General features: G+C 45.2%; 2 protein-coding genes across 3 annotated transcripts in view; one reads left to right on the forward strand and one right to left on the reverse strand.

Annotated features, from left to right (window-relative positions):
• Positions 1 to 341: 341 nt before the first annotated feature.
• Positions 342 to 18,901, reverse strand: TIMM21 (translocase of inner mitochondrial membrane 21). The gene is made up of 6 exons (XM_069730975.1): positions 18,261 to 18,901; positions 12,541 to 12,603; positions 12,352 to 12,449; positions 4,093 to 4,166; positions 983 to 1,088; positions 342 to 890 (listed from the first exon to the last, which is right to left on the reverse strand). Exons 1-6 carry the CDS (start codon positions 18,508 to 18,510, stop codon positions 789 to 791), a joined length of 693 nt encoding a protein of 230 aa, XP_069587076.1. The 5' UTR covers positions 18,511 to 18,901; the 3' UTR covers positions 342 to 788.
• The window catches only part of FBXO15 (F-box protein 15), a 183,738-nt gene continuing 176,227 nt past the window's right edge, over positions 18,900 to 26,410 (forward strand). The window contains exon 1 of one of the 2 annotated variants that reach the window (XM_069730974.1): positions 18,900 to 18,976. The gene's annotated coding sequence lies outside the window, so the exon portion shown is untranslated. Of the gene's footprint in view, positions 19,097 to 26,410 lie in introns of both variants that reach the window. The other variant, XM_069730973.1, reaches the window with a different exon arrangement.

The raw sequence follows: 26,410 nt of genomic DNA on the forward strand, positions 1-26,410 counted from the left end.
TTTGGAGGATCTCTGAATCCTCTTTTTGTGCTTTTGCTGTTTAGAGATAGGACTCAATGTTAAAAGTAACCTACCCTTAAAATTATAGACTGTTCATGTTTTTGTCAGTGGGCAAACTTACAAAATCAGCAAGGGATCAAATACTTATTTACCCAACTGTAGACAATTAAAAATTACATTTTATAATCTAACTATAAAAAATAATTTGTATAACAAAAAAGGTGCTATAAGCAAAAAATTTTAAAGGCTGGTTTTATATATTACATGTTCAATTAAATATCCTCTAAAAAGATACATTATGTATAACCTGGCAGGAAAATGAGAAAAGAAAGATGCAGAAATTAACAAAACATAGTTTTTCTTTATTCTTTAGAAGGGTTATTGTGCTGTGCACTGTTCATGGACAATAAAGGCAATTAGTAAAGGTACAATGAATTGCAGTGTTTGATGAAATTATTGGAATGTCCTGGCATCATTAAAAGCAAAAAATGACTAATCCATGTTAAGAAATATCATGGTCTGGACATTACGAATTTGGCATCTGATGATTTTCTATGGCAGGCACAAACCCACATATCCATGATAAAGGGCCAAGGAATCTTCATATGCCTTAGAATAAACTAACAGCATGATTCATTCTAGTTCTTGTATTCCAAACAAGCAAGTCACGATTCATTTACAGATCGTTCTTGTCACAGTATTTCTTGCCAGAGTGAAAGTTTCATGTCCAACACCCCAGAATTTTTTTTCACATCTAAAAAAAAGATGTTCGATACAACAGTACTTTTCTAATGCATATGACGATTATCCTCCACAATAATAGATCTGCGAGGAATAGTGTCCACTTCAACAATTATATACTGAAATTCATACTTCTTGCTTTCTGGATTCTGGAAAGTGAAAGTGACAAGTTCAGTACTTATGAAGGAAATTAATTGATCTTTTGGGGCTGGACAGAACCAATTCAGAAAACATACTATACCTCTTTCAAATCAACATGCACAACACCTTGTAATCTTGGCTCTGAACCCGAAATGTAAAACTTCAATCGCAGGCACTTTATGCCATCTTTAAAGTACTCAGTGGACCTTAAAATACACAAATGTATACATATAATTACACATTAATTAATTTTGGGCTCTAGCTAAGTTTTTATACTCACTCTATGTGATTACAGATTACCGAATTATGAGTTCAATGTGCCCAATGTCAGGATTTCCCTTTGTGTGTATATAGGATCCTACCTACCCATATACACTGTGTTCCAAATTATTATGCAAATTGGATTTAAGTGTCAAAGATTTAATTGTTTTGTTTTTCAAATAAACTCATGGATGGTATTGTGTCTCAGGGCTCAATGGATCACCGAAATCAATCTTAAACACATGTGATAATTACCGTATTTTCCGGCGTATAAGACGACTGGGCGTGTAAGACGACCCCCAACTTTTCCAGTTAAAATATAAAATCTTCTCAGAAGTCGGGGGTTGTCTTATATGCCGGGTGTCGTCTTATAGGGTGGGTGCGAAGCAATCTGCGGTCGACGTATATAGGTGGGGGGGGGTGGTCCCGATGACGAGGTGAGGGAGCGCCTCACCGGGAAGGTGTAAGTGAAGCAAACTGTCAGCGTCTGGGATGCCAGGTTTATGCAAATAAGAGAGAGAGCGGTGCTGTGCCTAGAAAAACACTCCTCTTTCACTAATATGGCTCACCCTTGTATCCTATTATCTCCTTCTCTGCTTCACTTACACCTTCCCGGTGAGGTGCCCCCTCTCCTTGTCATTGGGGTCGCTCCCCCCACAATATGCGGCGACCGCAGATTACTCCGCACCTGCCCTATGAGACTACACCTGGCGTAAAAGACGATACCCGACTTTTGAGAAGATTTTCAAGGGTTAAAAAGTAGTCTTATACGCCAGAAAATACAGAGTTTTCCAGGTGATTCTAATTAAAGGAAAACTACTTAAAGATTATGTTCCACATTATTAAGCAGGCCACAGGTTTCAAGTAATATGGGAACTAAAAAGGATCTCTCTGCTGCTGAAAAGCATTAAATAGTGCAATGACGTGGACAAGGTAGGAAAACATTAGATATTCCACGAAAACTTAAGAGTGGTCATCATACTGTGAAGATTTATGACTGAAACAGAGCACAGACAGAGTTCATGCAGATAAAGGCATAATGAAGGTTTCTGCCAGACAAATTCATGGGATTAAGAGAGCAGCTGCAAAAATACCATTACAAAGCAGCAAACAGTTATTTGAAGCTGCTGGTGCCTCTGGAGTCCCTTGAACCTCAAGGTGTAGGATCCTTCAAAGGCTTGCTGTGGTGCATAAACCTAATATTCAGCCACCCTTAAACAGTGTTCACAAGCAGAAATGGTTAAAGTGGGCCCAGACATACATGAACACTAATTTCCAAATAGTCTTGTTAACTGATGAGTGTCAAGCAACCCTGGATGGTCCAGATGGATGGAGTAGTGGATGGTTGGTGGATTGCCACCATGTCCCAACAAGGCTGCGACGTCAGCAAGAGGAGTCGTCACATTTTGGGCCAGAATCACGGGGAAACAGCTGGTAGGACGCTTTAAGGTTCCTGAAGGTGTGAAAATGACCTCTGCAAAGTATTTAGAGTTTCTGACTGACAACTTTCTTCCAAGGTCTAAAAAGCAGAAACGTGCCTTCAGGAGCAAAATCATCTTCATGCATGACAATGCACCATCTCATGCTGCAAATAATACCTCTGAGACATTGGCTGCTATGGGCATAAAAGGAGATAAACTCATGGTGTGGCCACCATCTTCCCCTGACCTCAACCGTACAGGGAACCTTTGGAGTATCATCAAGCAAGAGATCTCTGAGGGTGGGAGGCAGTTCACATCAAAACAGCAGCTCTAGGAGGGGATTCTGACTTCATGCAAAGAAATAAAAGCAGAAACTCTCCAAAACCCACAAGTTCAATGGTTGCAAGAATTGTGAAGGTGATATCAAAGAAGGGGTCCTATGTTAACATGTAACTTGGCCTGCTAGGAGGTTTTGGAGTTAAATAGCTTTTTTATTCAGTGAACGTGACCTCCTAATGCTGCAAATTCCACAAATTAGCATTTTCAGTTCTTTAAAACATATCAAATGTATAGAAATTCTACTGTACCTAATAATTTGGAACAGTGCATTTTGAGTTTTTATTTATTTTGGAGATTATACTGTTATTGGGAGGTTTTTTCAATAAAATTCGATGTATAATCTAACGGGTGATGACTTATTAGACTGACTGTCATTTGCACCGACCATTTAGGAAAATCCGAGAAAAATATTATTTGCATAATAATTTGGAACACAGTGTAATTTGTAGGCTTTGAGCCCAGGAGAGGTATCATATTAGGTTAGGTTCCCAGCAAAGAAGGTCACCTTGTCGTTGGCTGTTGGGTACACATGAATTGGCCAATTTATGCGCAAGTATCTTAATTTTTATTTCCTACAGCAGTAGTGCATTTCCAATTTCATATATTTCATGTTTGCATACTATAGTGTTTCATTTGTCAGTTTCACCATGTAGCCCTAGCCTTAAAGTTGATCTGTCACCAAATTTCACAATACAGAATAACTGTGTAATTTGGAAATAACATTTTAAAATAAAGGATTATAGAGCCATTCTGAGGTAATTATACAATTTTCCCCCAACTTAATGCAGACAAAAAGGAAGGGTAACAGTTCCATTTTGATGCTACAAAGGGGAAAGATGTGACCAGAAAAAAAACTAAACACTTTGGTAGACTATAATATATCGGACTTTAGAATGAATGAATAAAAAAAAATAAAAAAAAAAGATTAATGACCCTTGACCCAGAAAGGGTTACAATAGGTTTACAATAAGCCTGCGTGAAATCTTTGAAATCTTGCCCAAAGGTTCCAACACATTTTAGGGTGAGTCTTAACTTATTAAAGCATTTTTAATACAGAACACAGTATATTGTATTAGTGTGCGGAGTACTTATCTAATATTTTAACCTAGCAATGCAGTTCAATGTCATACTTTATGTTATCAATGTAAAGCGCAATATAGTATATAATTCAATTGCCTCTAATACTTACGCAACATGTTGTCTTCTTCCACGCCTTGTGGTCTCTCCAAATGCCTTGATGGGCTCACCAAATGCGCCAATAACCTTTATATAAAAAACAACATTTAAACCTCTAATGTATACAAATGAATGTGGAGAATTGTAATTACAGCATGGTGCAGCATGGTGGCTCAGTGGTTAGCACTGTTTTGCAGCGCTGGGGTCCTGAGATCAAATGCCTGTAAGGACAACATCTGCAAAGAGTTTGTATGGGTTGTGAGGGTTTCTGCTGATTTCCTCCCACACCAAAGGGCATATTGGTAGTGAATAGATTGTGCTCCAGGTATTATAACGTCTGTAAGGTGCTGTGGATTTAATAGCACTGTGGAATAAGAGATAATCAATAAAAGTGCGCAATAAAAGTGAGTAAAATAAGTAAGAAAGGAGTCTATGATCTAAAATAAGTAAGCAACAACTGTGTAACTAGGGTCTCTGTCACTACTTTATGCTGCCCACAATGACGGGGCTGAATAAACATTGGAATAAATGCCCTTTAATATTAATTTAACCTCTAAGTTGCAGTCCTTTTTCGTTTCTGCGTTTTCGTTTTTCGCTCCCCAGAGCCATAACTTTTTTTATTTTTCCGTCAATATGGCCATGTGAGGGCTTGTTTTTGGTGGGACGAGTTGTAATTTTGAACGACACCATTGGTTTTACCATGTCGTGTACTAGAAAACGGAAAAAAAATTCCAAGTGTGGTGAAATTGCAAAAAAAGTGCAATCCCACACTTGTTTTTTGTTTGACTTTTTTGCTAGGTTCACTAAATGCTAAAACTGACCTGCCATTATGATTCTCCAGGTCATTACGAGTTCATAGACACCAAACATGTCTAGGTTCTTTTTTATCTAAGTGTTGAAAAAAAAAGTCCAAACTTTGCTGCTAAAAAAAAAAAAAAATGTACAATTTTTTGAGACCTGTAGCCAGGGCTGTGGAGTCGGTAGGCTAAATCTCCGACTCCTCAATTTCGATGACACCGACTCCAACTCCACAACTCCTTCACACATGGCTCATGTTTAAGTTGAAGTGACAAATTTACTGTGGTAAAAATCAGGCTTTTAATCATTATTATGATACAATAATCAAGCCAATTTAGATCATACACTCTGCAGTAAGTTTAAAATAAAAAAGCTATCAACAAAAAAAACGTACTGAAAAGGATTTGTGCAGTCTATGAATTTGTTCTGAGAAATAGTATCGCCTCCATCAGATCCTCCTAGAGAACAACCTTTCTACACTAACTTGGGTTGGTGGCAAAGCAGTAACCACATGGGCGACATCTCTAACAATTTCAGGGTATAAAGGAATAGCCTCGTGTAGTCAGTTTTGATGAATGACTGTACTCTTCTAATTCTTTGAGAGCAAGTGAAAAACGTTGCTGAAATATCTGTTTCAATCTGTTTTCTATGGGAGTGGAATCTTTTTCCCTGCAGCAACGCTTTAACTGCTCCATGTCATTCAAATACTTGTCAAAATCTAACTGCTCATCTGATGAGGATGAAGGAACGGCAGCAGCAGCACTGGCAGGACCTGAGTCCTCTTGCTCTTGGGCGTCCTGTAGCTCATCCTAACTGCTACCTCAATGAAAGCTTCTTTTCCTTTAGTAATCTGTTGATCATCCAGCAATACGATGACTCTGGTACACAAACAGCTGCTAGAAGGATTTTATTTTCTAATAGCAGTGTCTCTGTTTCATTGAAGCAGCAATGCCATCTGCGATTAAACCTCCACTTTGGGACAGGCAAAACAACAAGTTCTTCCACTCCGTTATAAAAATGCCAGGAGTTAGGCTACGTTCACACTAGCGTTGTGCGCCGCTGCGTCGGCGACGCAACGCACAACGCACGCAAAAACGCACCAAAACGCATGCAAAAACGCTGCGTTTTGCGACGCAAGCGTCGTTTTTTGCCGGAATTTGGACGCAAGAAAAATGCAACTTGTTGCGTTTTCTTGGTCCGACGCTTGCGGCAAAAAAGACGCATGCGTCGCACAACGCAACAAACAAAAACGCATGCGTCCCCCATGTTAAATATAGGGGCGCATGATGCATGCGTCGCCGCTGCGTCGCCCGACGCAAACCCGATGCAAACTAGCATAACGCTAGTGTGAACGTAGCCTTAAATCCTCACCTTGTAACTTTTTAGTCACTGAAAATGGGTGATGAAGAAATTCCTTCAATTCAGCCACCTGTGTCCATTGACCTTCATGTAGTGTTACCTGAGGGTTGGCCATATCTACAAGGAAGGGTTTCAGCTCAAGCAATCACTCAGTCATTAAATAGGTGCTGCCTCACTGAGTGACTTGATCCACAATTGCCCCTTTTCCAACATGTCTCTTCAAGATGGAGTCAATTTTAGGGGCTCTGGCAGCAATAGCCAATTTCCTCACGTTGCTAATCAGAGTTCCAGCATGTCCCTCTTGCAGATTATCTCTTATTGCCAGCTGTAGCGTGTGTACAACACAGTGCATGTGATGAATAGGAAAGAGGTGTGAAGCAGCTTCAACAAGATCATCTAATTGTAAAGAATCATTTTGCTGCTCTTCTGTAGTAATATCTGTTTGTTCCTCCGTTATGGGAACAGGACTGTGGCCTTCCATCTCAAAAATACTGAATGTGAAAAGTTCTTCTAGCTGCTTTTCACCTTCATTATTCTCATTCATCAGTTTAATTGTACTTATGTTTGCAGCAACATCAGTTACACTAGCAAGAACCTGTTTGTTTAGTTCATAATCTTGCAGAACTTTTTCCTCTAAGGTGTGGAGAAACTGGCTACTGTGAAGAACTTTATTATCTTTTACTGCCAGCGTCTTAGTAACATTTTTTTTGCTGTCACAAACATATTGAACATTGATGGCAAAATAGTTCACTCTGTGATGTGACCAGGCATCCATTTTGTAACTGATGTTTAAGACGCTTTTTCCTCCTCCTTTGCCTGGCGGGAAGTGCTGGTCTCTGGTTTCTTGGTGCTGCGGTGATCTTTTTCAATCACAGTTTTGTAAATTTATGAGTGACAGCGTTGTAAATGTCTTTAGATTGGAAGCTCTTGAAGGAGAATTTTTATCACTGCCTGAGTATGCACTGATTTTGGCATCACAGCATTTGTTTTCATCTGGGTCACTTATACACTGACACACAAAATGTTTTTTTTATCTTGAGTCACTGTAAAATGCTCAAATACAGCTGATTTCATAAGATGCTTCTTAGAAATTTTGTAATTATGTAAATTCGCTCTCAAAATATTTTTGTCCTGTAAAAAAAATAAGGTATATTGTAATTCTATGAAGAATAGGGAATCATGCTCTGTATAATTTAGGATATAAATAAACCAATCATTGCATAAATCAATAGGACAGATAAGTATAAAGTTTGTAAAATATGTTAGATAGCTGTATGCTGAACTTTCAATGTCAGGCTTGTCTTAGTGTACAGCTAACTAAATGCTTCACATCATATTTCTTCACAGTCTATGAAGAGGGCAGGAGGGAGGGAGCATGTTTGTGCCGATTCATTAATGCAGCACACACACACACAAATAAATATGTTCTCATCGATCATGTTACTGTATTTCTGAACTTGAGATGTTAGAAAACAGTTTCTCCCCTTATATTCTATGTATAGTGTATATAAGTCACCAGGGCAGCTAATTTCTCCAAACATGAGCAAAAAGGAAAAACAAACTAAAACATCAAGCACACAGAGACAACATATACTGAACTATTGATTTATGCAAAGTTTATTGAAAGTTTAGATATACTTTAGGAAGTACTTACCATCTTTAATCCTGCTTTCCTGTTCACTCCAGAAGTTCTGAGATGAATGTAGGCTTTCCTTCCACGTGGGTTTGTTATTTTTTGCCATTATCTGTAGAGGAGGAGCCTCACTACTTATGATGAACATAAACTGCACCACATATTCATCTCAGCTAAAAGTCTAGACCTTAGATCAGGAATAGGACAGACATTTATAGGACATTTCATAACTTTCCCAAATTGTTAAGAAAATAATATCCCCACAAACTGCATTGAACTACTGTAGCCAATTTATTATATATTTTAGGAGTCGGTCCATTTTATACTGACTCCAACTCCACCAAAACGGGCTCAGACTCCGACTCCACAGCCTTGCCTTTAGCTTCTCTATTTTTCAGTATCTGGGGTTGGGTGAGGGCTTATTTTTTGCATGCAGCGTTGTAGTTTTTAATGACACCATTTCGGTGCAGATACGTTCTTTTGATCGCTCGTTATTGCATTGTAATGCAATGTCGCTGTGAAGAAACCAGATTGTATCTTAATTTCCCAGACAGCTACCTTTTTGCAAACCAATAAGAACTGACTTTTCATTTGTATATTGGCTTGTGCATTTAAGTGTTTATGTCTGGTGGTTCAAGAAGACAGACTTGCAAACTGATACCATTTAACATACAGTGTAAAGGTACCGTCACACTAGACGATATCGCTAGCGATCCGTGACGTTGCAGCGTCCTCGCTAGCGATATCGTCCAGTGTGACAGGCAGCAGCGATCAGGCCCCTGCTGTGATATCGCTGGTCGGGGAAGAAAGTCCAGAACTTTGTTTCGTCGCTGGATCTCCTGCTTACATCGCTGAATCGGCGTGTGTGACGCCGATTCAGCGATGTCTTCGCTGGTAACCAGGGTAAACATCGGGTTACTAAGCGCAGGGCCGCGCTTAGTAACCCGATGTTTACCCTGGTTACCATCTTTAAAGTAAAAAAAACAACCACTACATACTTACCTTCCGCTGTCTGACCTCCGGCGCTGTGCTTCTCTCCTCTGGCTGTGAGGACAGCGGCCGGAAAGCAGAGCGGTGACGTCACCGCTCTGCTTTCCGGCTGCCCGGCGCTCACAGCCAGAGCAGAGAAGCACAGCGCCGGGGACAGACAGCGGTAGGTAAGTATGTAGTGGTTGTTTTTTTTACTTTAAAGATGGTAACCAGGGTAAACATCGGGTTACTAAGCGCGGCCCTGCGCTTAGTAACCCGATGTTTACCCTGGTTACCGGGGACCTCGGGATGGTTGGTCGCTGGAGAGCTGTCTGTGTGACAGCTCTCCAGCGACCAAACAGCGACGCTGCAGCGATCCGGATCGTTGTCGGTATCGCTGCAGCGTCGCTTAGTGTGACGGTACCTTAAGTCTGTAATAGTGACTTGTACATAGTGTGTGTTTATCTTTGTTTATTGATGTGTGCTGATATGCTAATTGTATGAGCCGTGGTCCATGCAGTCTTGTTAAAGACAGCCGGGCCAGCGGACAAGAGCACCCACTGACCCCGCTTCTCCGTAACAGTCGCGGTGACCAAAAAAACATAATTCTGGAGTTCAGGTTAATGCTTTTTTTTATTGATAGATCGGGTGATTCTGAACGTGGCGATACCAAATGTGCGTATGTTTGATTTTTTTATTGTTTTATTTTGAATGGGGCGAAAGGGGGGGTAATTTAAACTTTTTATATATATATTTTTTTAAACTTTTTATTTTTTACTTTTGCCATGCTTCAATAGCCTCCATGGGAAGCATACCCTGATCGTCTCTGCTACATAGGAGCGGTGCTCAGATCGCTCCTATGTAGAATTACAGCATTGCTATGAGCGCCAACTAAGAGACCTCTGGTTGTCATGCCGACGCATCGCTGACCCCCGATCACGTGACGGGGTCAGCAATGGCCGCATTTCTGGCCCGATGGCCGGAAGTGTGATTTAAATGCCGCTGTCTGAGTTTGACAGCGGCATTTAACTAGTTAATAGTGGCGGGTGAATCACGATTCCACCCGCCACTATAGCGGGCACATGTCAGCTGTACAAAACAGCTGATATGTCCTGGCTTTGATGCGGGCTCACCGCCGGAGCCCACATCAAAAGGGGATACACGACATGCGAAATACTAGTACGGCACATGTTGTGAAGGGGTTAATTAGATTTTCATCAATGTAGATAATAGCTTAACCCCTTCTTGACTGGGCAATTTTCCCAGTTTCGTGCTCCCCCCCTCCATTTTTCCAAGAGCTATTTTTCTGTCAACATAGCTGCACGAGTAGTTACCTGCCGACTGGACGTGCAAGGCCTTGCTTAATATATGAGAACGGAGCAAGGCTGGACACGACTAGTTGAATGTGGCTGGAAGTATGCAAAATTGAAAACCTGTGGTCACATGACCATCCCTCCTAGAGCCAGAGAATCCAAGAATTCTTGGAGGGTGCAGTGTGAAGTTTCATAAGTCTGCAGTCACTCTTTGTGAAACCCAAGCCTGGACAATCCCCTTTAAAGGGAACCTGTCACCCCGTTTTTTGAGATTGATATATAAATACTGTTAAATAGGGCCTGCGCTGTGTGTTACTATAGTGTATGTAGTGTACCCCGATTCCCCACCTATGCTGAGAAATAACTTACCAAAGTCGACGTTTTCGCCTGTCAATCAGGCTGGTCAGGTCGGGAGGGCGTGTTCACAGCGCTGGTTCTTCCTCAGCTTTACGTTGGTGGCGTAGTGGTGTGCGCCTGTTGAAGTGACTAATCCACTGTGGGCACGTGAACAAGCAGCGCGCGTTCTGAGCTGTCATCCCTTTCGTCGGTGGGGGCGGCCATCTTCCTGGGGCCGCGCGTGCGCAGATCGAGTGCTCTGCTGCACGGGGCTTCAGGAAAATGGCCGCGGGATGCCGCGCGTGCGCATTAGAGATCGCGGCGGCCATTTTCCCAAAGCCGAGTTTGCATCTCGGCTTTGGGAAAATGGCCGCCGCGATCTCTAATGCGCACGCGCGGCATCCCGCGGCCATTTTCCTGAAGCCCCGTGCAGCAGAGCACTCGATCTGCGCACGCGCGGCCCCAGGAAGATGGCCGCCCCCACCGACGAAAGGGATGACAGCGCAGATCGCGCGATGCTTGTTCACGTGCCCACAGTGGATTAGTCACTTCAACAGGCGCACACCACTACGCCACCAACGTAAAGCTGAGGAAGAACCAGCGCTGTGAACACGCCCTCCCGACCTGACCAGCCTGATTGACAGGCGAAAACGGCGACTTTGGTAAGTTATTTCTCAGCATAGGTGGGGAATCAGGGTACATTACATACACTATAGTAACACACAGCGCAGGCCCTATTTAACAGTATTTATATCTCAATCTCAAAAAACGGGGTGACAGGTTCCCTTTAAGGTGGATTTATACCAGTACACATTATTGTAACAACAGTAAATCGACCAGTTGCAAGTTTCTGTTTCCTAGTGGAAAAAACCCTTATCTAACAAAAACCCACCTGACAATCATGTTTGATCATTGACTAGACAACTCCCTGCTTCAGCCGTGCCGTATTAATTGTCTGCCATTTAAATGAATAGCTGACCATGCAAGATGGTAATCTGTTAAGTTGCGGCTCCCCATTCTTGCTCGTGCGTGCAGAACCCATTTATGACATTCATACGTCTAATTGGGTGTATGGAAATAGGTTCCCTTGATGAGAAAACTCACTTCTTAACACTCAATGAAGTACTACTACATTACAGGAATTGCAGAGTTCCAGCAAATAGCACGTCATAGGTGCAGCACATCTGGCCATTCACCATTCAAATGGACACTAAAACAGCTCAAGTTTTGACTTCATTTGTTCTTTTCCACGGTCCTGGTCTTTGTTACCAAATATATGGCCAAAACCACCAGCACTGCTGAAAAGGAAGTATAAAATGAGTCCACAGTTTCATTTTTACTCTACGTTTGCAGGTTGAAGTGAAAGGATAAGTCTTGGGTCCTGGTAGAGGACCGTCTACTGTTAATCAAATGTAACCCCAAGAGTGCTCAGGGAGTGAATGCAACGTGACCCGTTGTATGTATCCAAAAATAGCGTACAGAAAATTATCCATCCTGGGTAAAAAAACAAACAAAAACAAAACACAAACAAGGCCTATACAGCTCCAATAATGGTAAAATGACACCACCAAAACAACGGTGAACAGTGCAACATCTAAAACAATGGTGCAGTTATGTCTTTCCAAATGCCTTACAGGAGCAAAATCAAAGTAAAAAAATTAAACGCTGGCTGCTCCACTACACCACTGAGGCAGTGATTGGCTGCAGTGGTTAGATAGGTAGTTGGGGGACATTATTGCTACAGCATGGCCTGGTGTGAAGATTCAGCGTGGAAGGGATTTTTCAGGTAAATATGTCTCATTTTCTTTTCACTCCATTATCCAATTTTAACAAGTTAGAAAACCCCTTTAGGAGCTGTGCTCACCTCTGGGTGGATTCTGCACTTCTCAAAAGCATTTCCATATATTTTACTTGGACTTGAAGAAGAAAACAGTTCTGTTAACACCACATATAAAAGTCCTCCTGCACAATGACAAAAAAAAGATTAATGAAAATGCAGACAATAATCGCTATAGAGAAAGAAAAAAAAAGAAAAAACGAAAATTCTTCTCACCTGTAACCCCCGCTCCGATCAGCGCCACAATCAAATAGGTAAAGTCTGCTCCAGCTCGCGTCACTGTAAGAAACGGCAGGACAGCAGCCATCAGAATCTCTGTGATATGGGCCTGCTCCCCGGAGCTTCCTCAGCTGACGCCTACAAACATTTGTGTCCCATAGTTGGTAACGGGATTACACTGATTTTCAAAGTTAAACATGGAGTTAGCCAGTACTTTAATATTGACGGCTCATTCTTAGGATAGGTGAATGTCATATCGGTGGGGGTACGACACCTTGAACCCATGTCGTCAATCAGCTGTTACCAACACCAGGCAAAAGTTACGCTAAGTTCACATAGCGTTATGGCGGTACGTTTATCGGACTACGTTACACTGCGGCATAACGCGGTGTAACGTAGTCCATTAACGCCGCCATTGCTTGTAATGGTGAACGCATCGCTAGCGCACGCCCACATTGGGCGTGCGCTAGCGATGTGCCATCATTTGAGTGACGGACCGCGAACGCTGCTTGCAGCGTTCACGGTCTGTTCCTCGCTAGCGCAGATCGAGCATCTGCGCTAGCGGGATCTGCAAACACGATCCCTTTTGGGACATTGCGTTAGCGCTACGGACTGCGCTATGTGCTAAACGGACTGCCCTAACGCAATGTGAACCTAGATAAGTTCCTTGACTGTTCTGGCTTCTAAAATGGTGTCACTTGTGTTTTTTTAACTAATTAGGCACATCAGGGGCTTTACAAAAATGACAATGCGTCTGCTAATTTTTCCAGCAAATTTTGCATTCAAAAAGTCAAATAGACCTCCTTCCATTCCAAGCTCTGCTGTGCGTGCAAACAGTAGTTTTCACCCACGTATGAGGTATCGACGTACTCAGAAATTGCACAACAAATTGTATGGTGCAATTTCTCCTTTAACCCTTTATAACTTCCTAACAACAAAAAGATATTTTTTTAAAATTGTGCTCCTGTAAAGTAGACATGTGGGAAATATCACTTATTAACTATTTCATGTGATATAATTCTCTGATTTAAGGGTATAAAAAGTAAAACTTTGAAAATTTCAAAATTTTAGCCAAGCGTTCCATAGTTATTACTACATAAAGTGGTCAGAATTGTAAAATGTGGCCTGGTCGTGAAGGTGCAAACAGCCTTGGGAGGTAAAGGGATAGGAGAAAGTTTGTCATTTATTTACCCATATGAGAAAAATACTAATGATAAAAAAACTAATTTTGTTTTTGCGTACACAAAAAATGCCAATGTGTAAAAGGTTGGGACATCACGGTTCTAGAGTACCAGAGCCATAAAGACTGGGAGGGTCAAATATACTTATATTACACGGATTTAAACCACATTGCATTTTCATGAAGATTTTACTGCAAACGCAACAAACCCCACATGGAGTTTTCAATGTGAAAAGATCCCTATATTGGAAGTGTGTGCAGGAGCTGTTATGGCTGAAGGTCTGCACACAGGCCACAGAATCACTTATGCGCAGGCCTTGTGAGCAGTGCGGCTTTTCCTGGTGAGCTGGATCATTGGCTCTGCTAATCAAAAGGAGCGGTCTCTTTTGGATACCGGATATATGTGCACAAACAGGTGAACACTATTTAGGGTAAAATAACACAGGCACAATGCAATTGAGACCCCACACACTCGTTTCAAGCCATTGACAGAGTGATTTACAAGAAGGGTGAGGGTTGCAGTGGCATCGGCAGCCAGACTTATTTTTTTTCACTCAGATCCATTAATAAAGTGCAAGTGGCTCTAAAACTATGTGCACACATTGCGGATTAGGCTTAGGAATTTCTGGTGCGGATTCTGCCTCTTCTGGCAGAAAATGCACCTGCAGATTTGTCGCGTTTTTCGTACGGATCCGCAGCGTTTTTTGTGCGTTTTTTTTGCGGATTTGCTGTGTTTTTTAACCCTGCGGTTTTCTTTAATGGAATGGGTACAAAAACGCTGCAGATTCACAAAAAAGAAGTGACATGCTACTTCTTTTAAACCGCAGCGGATTTTCTGCAACATGTGCACAGCTTTTTTTTTTCTCATTGATTTACATTTTACTGTAAATCAATTGTGGATCTGCAGCGTTTCTGCACCGCAAAAAATGCTGCGAATCCGCAATGTGTGCACATAGCCTTAGGGTATGTGCACACGCTGTGGATTTTGCTGCAGATCCGCAGCATTTCCCATGAGTTTACATTACAATGTAAACCTATGGGAAACAAAAAACGCTGTGCCCATGCTGCAAAAAAAAAAAAAAACGCGCGGAAATGCAGCAGTTTACATTCCGCAGCATGTCACTTCTTTCTGCGGATTCCGCAGCGGTTTTACACCTGCTCCAATAGAAAATCGCAGTTGTAAAACTGCAGTGAAATCCGCAGAAAAACCGCGGTAAATCTGCAGCAAAAACGCAGCGTTTTGCCCTGCAGATTTATCAAATCCACTGCGGAAAAATCCGCAGTGAACCATTCTACGTGTGCACATAGCCTTAAACCGCAGCGTTTCCTCCGCGGATTTTCCGCAAAGTGTGCACAGCGTTTTTTTTCTCATTGATTTACATTGTACTGTAAATCAATTGCGGATCTGCAGCGTTTCTGCACCTCAAAAAACGCTGTGGATCCGCAGAGAATCCGCAATGTGTGCACATACCCTAAGTGATGTGCTGGCGAGTGAGCAGAGCGTGTGTGCTGCCGAGTAGTATATGTATTTCTGGAGGGGGGCCTGCAGTTATTTACCCCATCTGTACTCTACAGACCAATCTGAGGCATGGTTTTGTTTCTATGGGAAGTCTATAGTTAGGGGTCTAGTTTACAGGTACATATTTATTTTGTGGTCATTTAATAACGCGTGTAGTTATTTTGTGGGTCCATATTCCCATAAAGGGTTATTTCCACTATATTATCAGATTGGGGATAACTTACTGACCTCTGTGGCCCCTCAGTGATTAAGCACAGGGCCCATGCTAGACCGCCTCCATTATGGTCTATGGCAGGGCCGGACTGGCCATCAGGCACTTCTGGCAAATGCCAGAAGGGCCGGTGCCAGTCGTGGGCCGCTCGATCCGCCTTCCCCCGCCGCCGCATTCAACTGTACCGGCGTCTATGATGCCGGTACAGTTGAATGCAATGATGGAGGAGAGAGCGTCTACAGACACTCCCTCTCCCATCATTCCCCGCTCTGCCTCTGACACTGCGGGTGCGCGATGACGTCATATCATCGCGCACCTGCTCTGTCCCGGGCAGACTGCAGCTGCTGAGACAGGAGCAGGAAGCAACACGGGGCACGAGGAAAGGTGAGGAGAGTGTTTTTTTTTGCTGGACTGTGGGGACATTCTCGGGGGGAGGAGGAGAGATGTGGGCTGTGCTGGCTATACCACTGTGCGGGCTGTGCTGGCTATACTACTGTGCGGGCTATACCACTGTGTGGGCTGTGCTGGCTATACCACTGTGCGGGCTGTGCTGGATATACCACTGTGCGGGCTGTGCTGGATATACCACTGTGCGGGCTGTGCTGGCTATACCACTGTGCGGGCTGTGCTGGCTATACCACTGTGTGGGCTGTGCTGGCTATACCACTGTGTGGGCTGTGCTGGCTATACCACTGTGTGGGCTGTGCTGGCTATACCACTGTGCGGGCTGTGCTGGCTATACCACTGTGCGGGCTGTGCTGGCTATACCACTGTGCGGGCTATACCACTGTGCGGGCTGTGCTGGCTATACCACTGTGCGGGCTGTGCTGGCTATACCACTGTGCGGGCTGTGCTGGCTATACCACTGTGCGGGCTGTGCTGGATATACCACTGTGCGGGCTGTGCTGGCTATACCACTGTGCGGGCTGTGCTGGCTATACCACTGTGCGGGCTGTGCTGGCTATACCACTGTGCGGGCTGTGCTGGCTATACCACTGTGCGGGCTGTGCTGGCTATACCACTGTGCGGGCTGTGCTGGCTATACCACTGTGCTGGCTATACCACTGTGCGGGCTGTGCTGGCTATACCACTGTGCGGGCTATACCACTGTGTGGGCTGTGCTGGCTATACCACTGTGCGGGCTGTGCTGGCTATACCACTGTGCGGGCTGTGCTGGCTATACCACTGTGCGGGCTATACCACTGTGCGGGCTGTGCTGGCTATACCACTGTGTGGGCTGTGCTGGCTATACCACTGTGCGGGCTGTGCTGGCTATACCACTGTGCGGGCTGTGCTGGCTATACCACTGTGCGGGCTGTGCTGGATATACCACTGTGCGGGCTGTGCTGGATATACCACTGTGCGGGCTATACCACTGTGCGGGCTGTGCTGGATCTACCACTGTGCGGGCTGTGCTGGATCTACCACTGTGCGGGCTGTGCTGTATATACTGTGCGGGCTGTGCTGTATATACTACTGTGCGGGCTGTGCCGTATATACTACTGTGCGGGCTGTGCCGTATATACTACTGTGTGGGCTGTGTTGTATATACTACTGTGTGGGCTGTGCTATATACTATGCGGGCTTTGCTATATACTATGGGGAGTATATTATCTTCTATGGGGAGGCCATGTTATATACTATGTGGCTGTGGTATATACTGTTGTGGGGGTATATTATATTCTATGGGGGAGGTTGGGTTATATACTATATTATGGGGAGGTGGGCTGTTTTATATTCTATGGGGTTACATTATACTCTGTGGGGTGGCCGCATTATATTCTGTAGGGTGGTGGCTACATTATTCTATATGTGGGCTGCATTATACTGTATCGAGGACTATGGGGAATACGTTATACTATATGAAGAACTATGGGGTGCATTATACTATGGGAAGTGAATTATACTACATGGATGACTATGGTGGTGTATTTTACTATATGGAGCACTATGAGGAGTGTATTATGCTACATGGAGGACTGAGCAGTGTATTTTAATATATGGAGGACTATAGGGAGTGTATTAAACTATATGGAGGACTATGGGGTGTATTTTACTAAACAAGTAAAATGCTGCATATTCAGATTGTTTTTGCCGGAACAAAAATCCTTGTTCTCAGCAGCACATTGCCGCTGTAAACAGTAGATGTGCTGCTGATAACATGATACTGTATGGGGATCGGTTAGTGATCTGTTAGTGATCGTTCTGTCCCATCATTCTTTCTCAGATGGTGGAAAGAGGCCGGGAAACAAGTGTTGAACAACTTCAGCATTGTCGATCAAACTCATTTAGCGGCTTGAACTCCGCGCATATAAATACAACCGAAATGCTTCTGTGTGATGTGCAATATGTTAGCATTTGGGGCCCCATTTTAAACTTTGCATAGGGCCCCACTTTGCCTAAAACCGTCCCTGCCTACAAGTGTACAAAGATATTATACAGTCACCATGTGACAAGTGGGCCCGTGTAACTTCAAATGCCAGGGCTGAATTTTAGTCCCAGTCCGGCCCTGGTCTATGGGACGGCTCCACTTTCTCCATAGACCATGAATGGGGCAGAGGTCAGGCATGGGCACCCCGACAATGTTGGGGTCCCAATGGGAGGACCCCCAGAGATCATTTGCCACCTCTTTAGGGTGTGAAGAAGGATGAAGCCTCTGCTTGTGTTGGGGCATGGCCTACTGGGCAGAAAGCTGAGGAATACTGAGGTGGCCACTGGACACAATGGTGCCCTCGCCAGGGATGGCTGACAGTGGCCACAGGGTGCTACCTCCGCGGGGTCCCTGCAGGCCGAAGCCCCCACAGTACCTTTCTGGGCGGCGGTCAGTGGAGGGGCCTCTTCTGCCTTGGCCTGCAGCGTCGGGCGCTTCTGCTCCCGCACCTGGGACAAGCCGCTGCCTGTGAACAGGGGCTGCACCCAGCAGCTGCCGGTGGAGGGCGCTCTCCCGCGGTGGGGCAGTGAGAACAGGCTGCCATGTGCGGCACTGTAACCGGGTGAGTAGTAGAGCAGCGGCCGCCTCCTCACCGCAGCCCTCCACAGAGACTGGCACAAAGTCATGACCGCCTGCCGTTACCGGAGCCACAGCATGCCTGTCACTGTATGAACTTCATGTGTCCTGTCTGCTGCTGCACTGCTCCTGCAGGCCTCTCGGCGACCTCTGCACAGACTTCTGGGAGGTGTAGTTCGCAAGGTATTGACTCTGGATCCGTATACTGAAAAATGGACTACATTTCCCGGCGTGCACCGTGTTGGGCGAATCTTGAGAATCACAGCTCTACTTCAATATGACAGCCAGCCAGTGTGAGCGTCATGTCCCCGGATGCCAGCCACATAGTAGTACTCAATAATAAACGATATAGTCATAGTTTGTGTCAAAAAAGAAAAGATGGACACTGCACACAGTGAGATAGGAAGGTGCTTCTGGTGGGTTATACCAGGCACGGTCTGCAAGGGGGCGCTGGAGAGTCCGCATGTACAACCGCCAGGTCGCCAGTGGTTACCGGCACCGGAAGAGTACACTGAGGTGAGGGAACGGCTGCTCCCGGGCAGTGCTGGTCTGGCCTTGTGTGAGGGAGCCAGCTCCAGAGTTTCAACAGGGCCAAAACTGGCAAAGGAAACTCAAAACCGCATCCAAACGCTACATGTGAGTGCAGCCTTAGTAAAATAATATTGAACTCCTCTTTGGGTAACATTAGGGACACTTTTCATATAGTCAACCTGGTCTGTCTTCCAAAATGTAGCCAATGTGATGTTTGTGCAGTTTCTGCTGGTCATGTTTGTATCTGCAGGATGAAATATGGCTACTAATGTACACATCTCTATATTCCAGAGAGAGGAAGAGAGCAGAGCTGTGTGTCATTACAAACACCTCTGCAGCACTCACCTCACAGCAGTCAGTGTGGGGGGAGAGAGCAGAGCTGTGTGTCATTACAAACGCCTCTGCAGCACTCACCTTACAGCAGTCAGTGTGGGGGGAGAGCGCAGAGCTGTGTGTCATTACAAAGGCCTCTGCAGCACTCACCTCACAGCAGTCAGTGTGGGGGGAGAGAGCAGAGCTGTGTGTCATTACAAACGTCTCTGCAGCGCTCACCTCACAGCAGTCAGTGTGGGGGGAGAGAGCAGAGCTGTGTGTCATTACAAACGCCTCTGCAGAGCTCACCTCACAGCAGTAAGTGTGGGGGGAGAGAACAGAGCTGTGTGTCATTACAAACACCTCTGCAGCTTTTACCTCAGCAGTCAGTGTGGGGGGAGAGAACAGAGCTGTGTGTCATTACAAACACCTCTGCAGAACTCACCTCCCAGCAGTCAGTGTGGGGGGAGAGAGCAGAGCTGTGTGTCATTACAAACACCTCTGCAGCTCTTACCTCACAGCAGTCAGTAGAGCAGAGGTGTGTGTCATTACAAACACCTCTGCAGAACTCACCTCCCAGCAGTCAGTGTGGGGGGAGAGAGCAGAGCTGTGTGTCATTACAAACACCTCTGCAGCTCTTACCTCACAGCAGTCAGTAGAGCAGAGGTGTGTGTCATTACAAACACCTCTGCAGCGCTCACCTCACAGCAGTCCTTGTGGGGGGAGAGAGCAGAGCTGTGTGTCATTACAAACGCCTCTGCAGCTCTTACCTCACAGCAGTCAGTGTGGGGGGAGAGAGCAGAGGTGTGTGTCATTACAAACACCTCTGAAGTGCTCACCTCACAGCAGTCCGTGTGGGGGGAGAGAGCAGAGCTGTGTGTCATTACAAATGCCTCTGCAGGTCTTACCTCACAGCAGTAGAGTCAGTAGAGCAGAGGTGTGTGTCATTACAAACACCTCTGCAGAGCTCACCTCACAGCAGTCCATATGGGGGGAGAGAGCAGAGCTGTGTCATTACAAATACCTCTGCAGCTCTTACCTCACAGCAGTCAGTGTGGGGAGATAGCAGAGCTGTGTGTCATTACAAACACCTCTGCAGGGCTCACCTCACAGCAGTCAGTGTGGGGGGGAGGGGAGAGAGCAGAGCTGTGTGTCATTACAAACACCTCTACAGAGCTCACCTCACCACAGTCAGTGTGGGGGGGAGAGAGAGCAGAGCTGTGTGTTTTTACAAACACCTCTGCAGCGCTCACCTCACAGCAGCCAGTGTGGGGGGAGAGAGTAGAGCTGTGTGTCATTACAAACAACTCTGCAGCTCTTACCTCACAGCAGTCAGTGTGGGGGGAGAGAGCAGAGCTGTATGTCATTGCAAACGCCTCTGCAGAGCTCACCTCACAGCAGTCAGTGTGGAGGGTAGAGAGCAGAGCTGTGTGTCATTACAAACGCCTCTGCAGAGCTCACCTCACAGCAGTCAGTGTGGAGGGGAGAGCAGAGCTGTGTGTCATTACAAACGCCTCTGCAGAGCTGACCTCACAGCAGTCAGTGTGGAGGGGAGAGAGCAGAGCTGTGTGTCATTACAAATGTCTCTGCAGAGCTCACCTCACAGCAGTCAGTGTGGGGGGAGAGAGCAGCGCTGTGTGTCATTACAAACGCCTCTGCAGCGCTCACCTCACAGCAGTGTGGGGGGAGACAGCAGAGCTGTGTGTCATTACAAACACATCTGCAGTTCTTTCCTTACAACAGTCAGTGTGGGGGGAGAGAGGAGAGCTGTCAAGGGTTTACTGCGACAGAGAGGAGCCAGAAGACCGCAGCCTCTTATTTCTCCTACTTTTACACTGAGTAGAAGCACTTCACCTTAATATTAAACGATGCAGGTTTCTTTTAGCAGTGCAGGGGTTAATCTGCTCAGTTGAGAGCTCTTAGAACCTTTCCTGCATTAAGGCTCTCAGGTGTTCACTGTTAGCCACTCCCATCTCCTATATAATCTGGGCCCTGGCTAGCACTCATTGACAGCAGACTTGTGCTCCATGGTTAGGAGATGGTGGTTTGTGTTTGTTGTTTGAGAAGGCGTTTGGATTTATCTGAGACTGTTGCGGGTTTTAGGTGTGTTATAATTCCCCTTCTCCTATTTCGTTTTTTCCCCATCCTCAACTCCCCAGTGTTTACCTCTGTTGTTTATTAGTGATGAGCAAGTATACTCATTACTTGTGTTTCCCAGAGCACGCTCGGGTGGTCTCCGAGTATTTTGCAGTGCTCGGAGATTTAGCTTTCATCACCTCAGCTGCATGATTTGTGGCTGCCAGACAGGCTGAATACATCAGTGGATTCCCTAACAAACAGGCATTCCTCACATGTATTTAGCCTGGCTAGCAGCCGTAAATCATGCAGCTGAAGCCAGGAAAACTAAATGTCCGAGCACTACAAAATACTCGGAGACCACCCGAGCTTGCTCTGGGAAACCCGAGCAAAGAGTATACTCGCTCATCACTATTGATTATGTGAGCATATTTGTATGCTTGGTATTTTCCTTTATCCCTCTTTGAATTACCTTATTAGTCTGGTTGATGTATTACGGTACACTACTACTCCCCTTTTCCCTATGTTGAGGAGTCGTACAGACTGAGGGCGGATTCAGGAGCTAAGGCAAGGAAATCTTTAATGAATGCCCCTTGTATGTGGCCCCAACGTCTTCACTATTAGAAGTAATCTGGGAAATAGGGCAAGGTAGGGCGCTCCTAGCATTGGAGGCAGTGAAGGAGCCCCTGGTCCCATAATATCCGACAACTGAGTTGTGACAAGTAGAGGTGGGCGAAACCGAGCAGTAAAGTACTGCGTCTGTACCGAACACCTACTGTTTGGGCACGGACACTGAACATAGACGTCACCAGAAAGTCCGTGTTACTGTTTAGGTTCGGCTGCACGAACATTGGGTGTTTGTCGAGCTGTCATGTGCATGATAGCGCGGCAAACCCCGCTTCTGATCGGCGGTGAAATCATCCCCGCTGGTCAGACAGCTACGGTTCCCACACTGTCAGAAAACGGCATGAGTGCTCAGCTGTGATTGGAGATATAAAGTTTACCTCTGGTCACTGGTGTCAGCTGATGGGACAACTGTTCCCATCATCCGACACTTGCTGCCGCTAATAACAGCGAGAGCAGGAGCAGTGGATGGGAGTATTCATCTGCTGCTCCTGCCCTGTAAATAAATAATAATAAAAAAAAAAAAAACCTGGCGTGGGTCCCCCTGTATTTTAGTTTACCAGCCAGGCAAAACTCACAGCTGGGGGCTGCAACCCCCAGATATCAGCTTCAGCAAGGCTAGTTATCAAGAATAGAGTGGTCCCCACGTCATATTTTTTAATTATTTAAATAAACGGCGTGGGGTCTCCCCCATTTTTCCATTTTTGACAACCAACCTTACTAAAGCAAACAGCTGGGGGCTGGTATTCTGAGGCTGGTAAGAGGTCATGGATATTGGCCCCCCACAGCCTAAAAATAGCAGCCCGCAGCTGCCCAGAAAAGGAACATCTATTAGATGTGCCAATTCTGGTGCTTTGCCCGGCTCTTCCCACTTGCTCTCTATTGGTGGCAAGTAGGGTTCATATTTGTAGGGTTGATGTCACCTTTGTATTGTCAGGTGACATCAAGCCCATGGCTTAGTAATGGAGATGCATCTATAAAATACCTATCTAGTACTAATCCTATAGTTATATGGTAAATAAAGACACATCAAGAATACAGTCCTTTAATTGAAATAAAGACACAGTCTCCTTTTATAATCTTAATTAAGCCATACTTAAAACCTTGCCTAATTCCACCAAAGCCCTCGACCTTCTGTAATAGACCAAAAATAATAAAACAACAATATACTATACCTATCCGTCGTTGTATCCCATGCTGTAATCCATGTCTGGGGGCTAAATATTTATCAACCTGGACGGTTGTCAAGATGCAACCGTCCAGACAGGGAACCACTGGTGACTGAACTGCTGTGAGCGCAGCCTCAGTGACCAGTGGTGACTTCATTGAGGTTACGTTCTATCACTGGGCTCCGTTCCCAGCCGGGCTGAACTGCGGTGACCTCGGCGACATCCCTGCTAGCAACGTCAGAGTTTTTCTCACGGTGCTGGCGGGGATGTCATAGCAGTTCAGCCCAGCTGGGAACGGAGCCTCAGTGACCATAGGTAACCTCGATGATGTCACCTCTAGTCACGGTCACCAGTGGTTCTCAGGCTGCACGGTCGCATTTTGGCACCATCCAGGTTGAAAACTTTTTTCCCCCCGGACATGGATTACGGCATGGGACAGAACGATGTACAGGTATGGTATATTGTTGTTTTATTATCTTTGGTTTATTACAGGAGATTGAGGGCTTCGGTGGAAGTAGGCGATGTCTTAAGTATGATTTAACCCCTTTCTGCCAGCTGACGGAATAGTACGTCAGCTGGCAGATCCCCTGCTTTGAGGTGGGCTCCGGCGGTGAGCCCACCTCAAAGCCGCGACATGTCAGCTGTTTTGTACAGCTGACATGTGCGCGCAATGAGCGCGAGCGGAATCGCGATCCGCCTGCGCCCATTAACTAGTTAAATGCCGCCGTCAAGCGCTGACAGCGGCATTTAACTAGCGCTCCCGGCCGCGCGGCCGGAAATACTCGCACTGCGGACCCCCGTCACATGATCGGGGGTCAGCAGTGCATCGCCATAACAACCAGAGGTCTCCTTGAGACCTCTATGGTTGTTGATGGCCGATTGCTTTGAGCGCCACCCTGTGGTCGGCGTTCAAAGCAACCCTGCATTTCTGCTACATAGAGGTGATCTGTACTTCACCTCTATGTAGCAGAGCCGATCGAGTTATGCATGCTTCTAGCCTCCTATGGAGGCTATTGAAGCATGCCAAAATTAAAAAAAAAAGTGATTAAAAATATAAAAAAAATATATAAAAGTTCAAATCACCCCCCTTTCGCCCCAATCAAAATAAAACAATTAAAAAAAAAACAAACATACACATATTTGGTATCGCCGCGTTCAGAATCGCCCGATCTATCAATAAAAACAAAGGATTAATCTGACCGCTAAATGACGTAGCGAGAAAAAAAATCAAAACGCCAAAATTACGTTTTTTTGGTCGCCGCGACATTGCATTAAAATGCAATAACGGGCGATCAAAAGAACGTATCTACACCAAAATGGTATTATTAAAAACACCAGCTCGTCACGCAAAAAATAAGCCCTCAACCGACCCCAGATCGCGAAAATTGGTGACGCTACGGGTATCGGAAAATCGCGCATTTTTTTTTTTTTTTTAGCAAAATTTGGAATTTTTTTTCACCACTTAGATAAAAAATAACCTAGACATGTTTGGTGTCTATGAACTCGTAATGACCTGGAGAATCATAATGGCAGGTTAGTTTTAGCATTTAGTGAACCTAGCAAAAAAGCCAAACAAAAAACAAGTGTGAGATTGCACTTTTTTTGCAATTTCACCACACTTGGAATTTTCTTTCCCGTTTTCTGTTACATGGCATGGTAAAATCAATGGTATCGTTCAAAAGTACATCTCGTCCCGCAAAAAATAAGCCCTCATGGCCATATTGACGGAAAAACAAAAAAAGTTATGGCTCTGGGAAGGAGGGGAGCAAAAAACGAAAATGAAAAAGCGGAAAAAGCTCCGGGGGTGAAGGGGTTAATTAAGATTATTAAAGGAGTCTGTGTCCCTCTTTCAATTGAAGGACTTTATTCTGGCTGTGTCTTTATTTACCATATAACTATAGGATTAGTAATGGATAGGTGTCTTACAGACGCCTCTGTGGGCTTCATGTCACCTGACAATACAAAAGTGACATCAACTCCACAAATATGAACCCCACTTGCCACCACTACAGGGCAAGTGGGAAGAGTCGGGCAAAGCGCCAGAATTGGCACATCTAATAGATGTTCTTTTCTGGGCAGCTGCAGGCTGCTATTTTTAGGCTGTGGGGTGCCAATATCCATGACTCCTTATCAACCTGAGAATACAAGCCCCCAGCTGTCTGCTTTAGCAAGGTTTGTTGTAAAAAATAGGAGGGACCCCACTCCGTTTTTTAAAATTATTTAAATAATTAGAAAATACAGTGTAGGGACCTCTCTTGATAACTAGCCTTGCTGAAGCTGACAACTGAGGGTTGCAGCCCCCACCTGTGAGTTTTGCCTGGCTGGTTAACCAAAATACAGGGGAACCCACGCCATTTTTAAAAATAAAATATTTACCGTATTTACAGGGCAGGAGCGACTGATGAATACTCCCATCCACCGCTCCTGCTCTCGCTGTTATTAGCGGCAGCAGGTATTGCATGATGGGACCAGTTGTCCCATCAGCTGATACCAGTGACTCGAGGTAAATTTTATACTTCCAATCATAGCTGAGCCCTCCCACTGTCTTCTGACAGCATGGGAACCGCGGCTCTCTGTTCGGTGGGGATGATTTCACCTCCGATCAGAAGCAGTGTTTGCCACGCTGCCTTGCACATTACAGCGCAGCAAACACTGGATGTTCAGGCCCCCATTCAAGTGAATGAGGTCCTTGTACTGTTCGGTACCTGAACCCGAACTTTTTGTGACTGTTCTTCCGAACCTGCCAGACCCGAACATCCAGGTTTCCGCCCTTCTTTAGTGACAAGAGCTGTGTCATTACAAACACCTTTGCAGCATTCACCTCACAGCAGTCAGTGAGGGAGGAGAGAGCAGAGTTGGTCATTACAAACACCTCTGCAGCTCTGCTCTACTCTCTGCTTGCATTCTGTTGTGAATTCTGTGGCAGAGCTCCCTCCTGTGGTCACAAGTGGTACTTCGGCTGATTCTCTCTGTGAGCATCCGTTGGTGGAGGAGAGTGGTACTGCGGCTTCTGAGTTTCCTTCCTCAGGTGATGTGGTGAAGTCGTTAGGTGCTGCTCTATTTAACTCCACCTAGTGCTTTGATCCTGGCCTCCAGTCAATGTTCTAGTATTGGACCTGTTTCCTCCTGGATCGTTCCTGTGGCCTGCTGCTCTACATAGCTAAGTTCCGCTTTTGCTATTTGTTTGCTGTTTTCTGTCCAGCTTGCTTATTTGTTTTCTCGTGCTTGCTGGAAGCTC

This window comes from Ranitomeya imitator, chromosome 6, assembly GCF_032444005.1.
Source record: "Ranitomeya imitator isolate aRanImi1 chromosome 6, aRanImi1.pri, whole genome shotgun sequence".
Taxonomy (NCBI): domain Eukaryota; kingdom Metazoa; phylum Chordata; class Amphibia; order Anura; family Dendrobatidae; genus Ranitomeya; species Ranitomeya imitator.

Bases quoted from the DNA above. Each gene is read 5' to 3' on its own strand.
- TIMM21 (XM_069730975.1), bottom strand. From the start codon at position 18,510: ATGACTTTGTGCCAGTCTCTGTGGAGGGCTGCGGTGAGGAGGCGGCCG. The intron at 12,604-18,260 runs GTACTGTGGGGG...CGTTTCTTACAG, and splicing joins ACTGACCGCCGCCCAGAAAG to TGACGCGAGCTGGAGCAGAC. The intron at 891-982 runs GTATAGTATGTT...TTCACTTTCCAG, and splicing joins TGCATGTTGATTTGAAAGAG to AATCCAGAAAGCAAGAAGTA.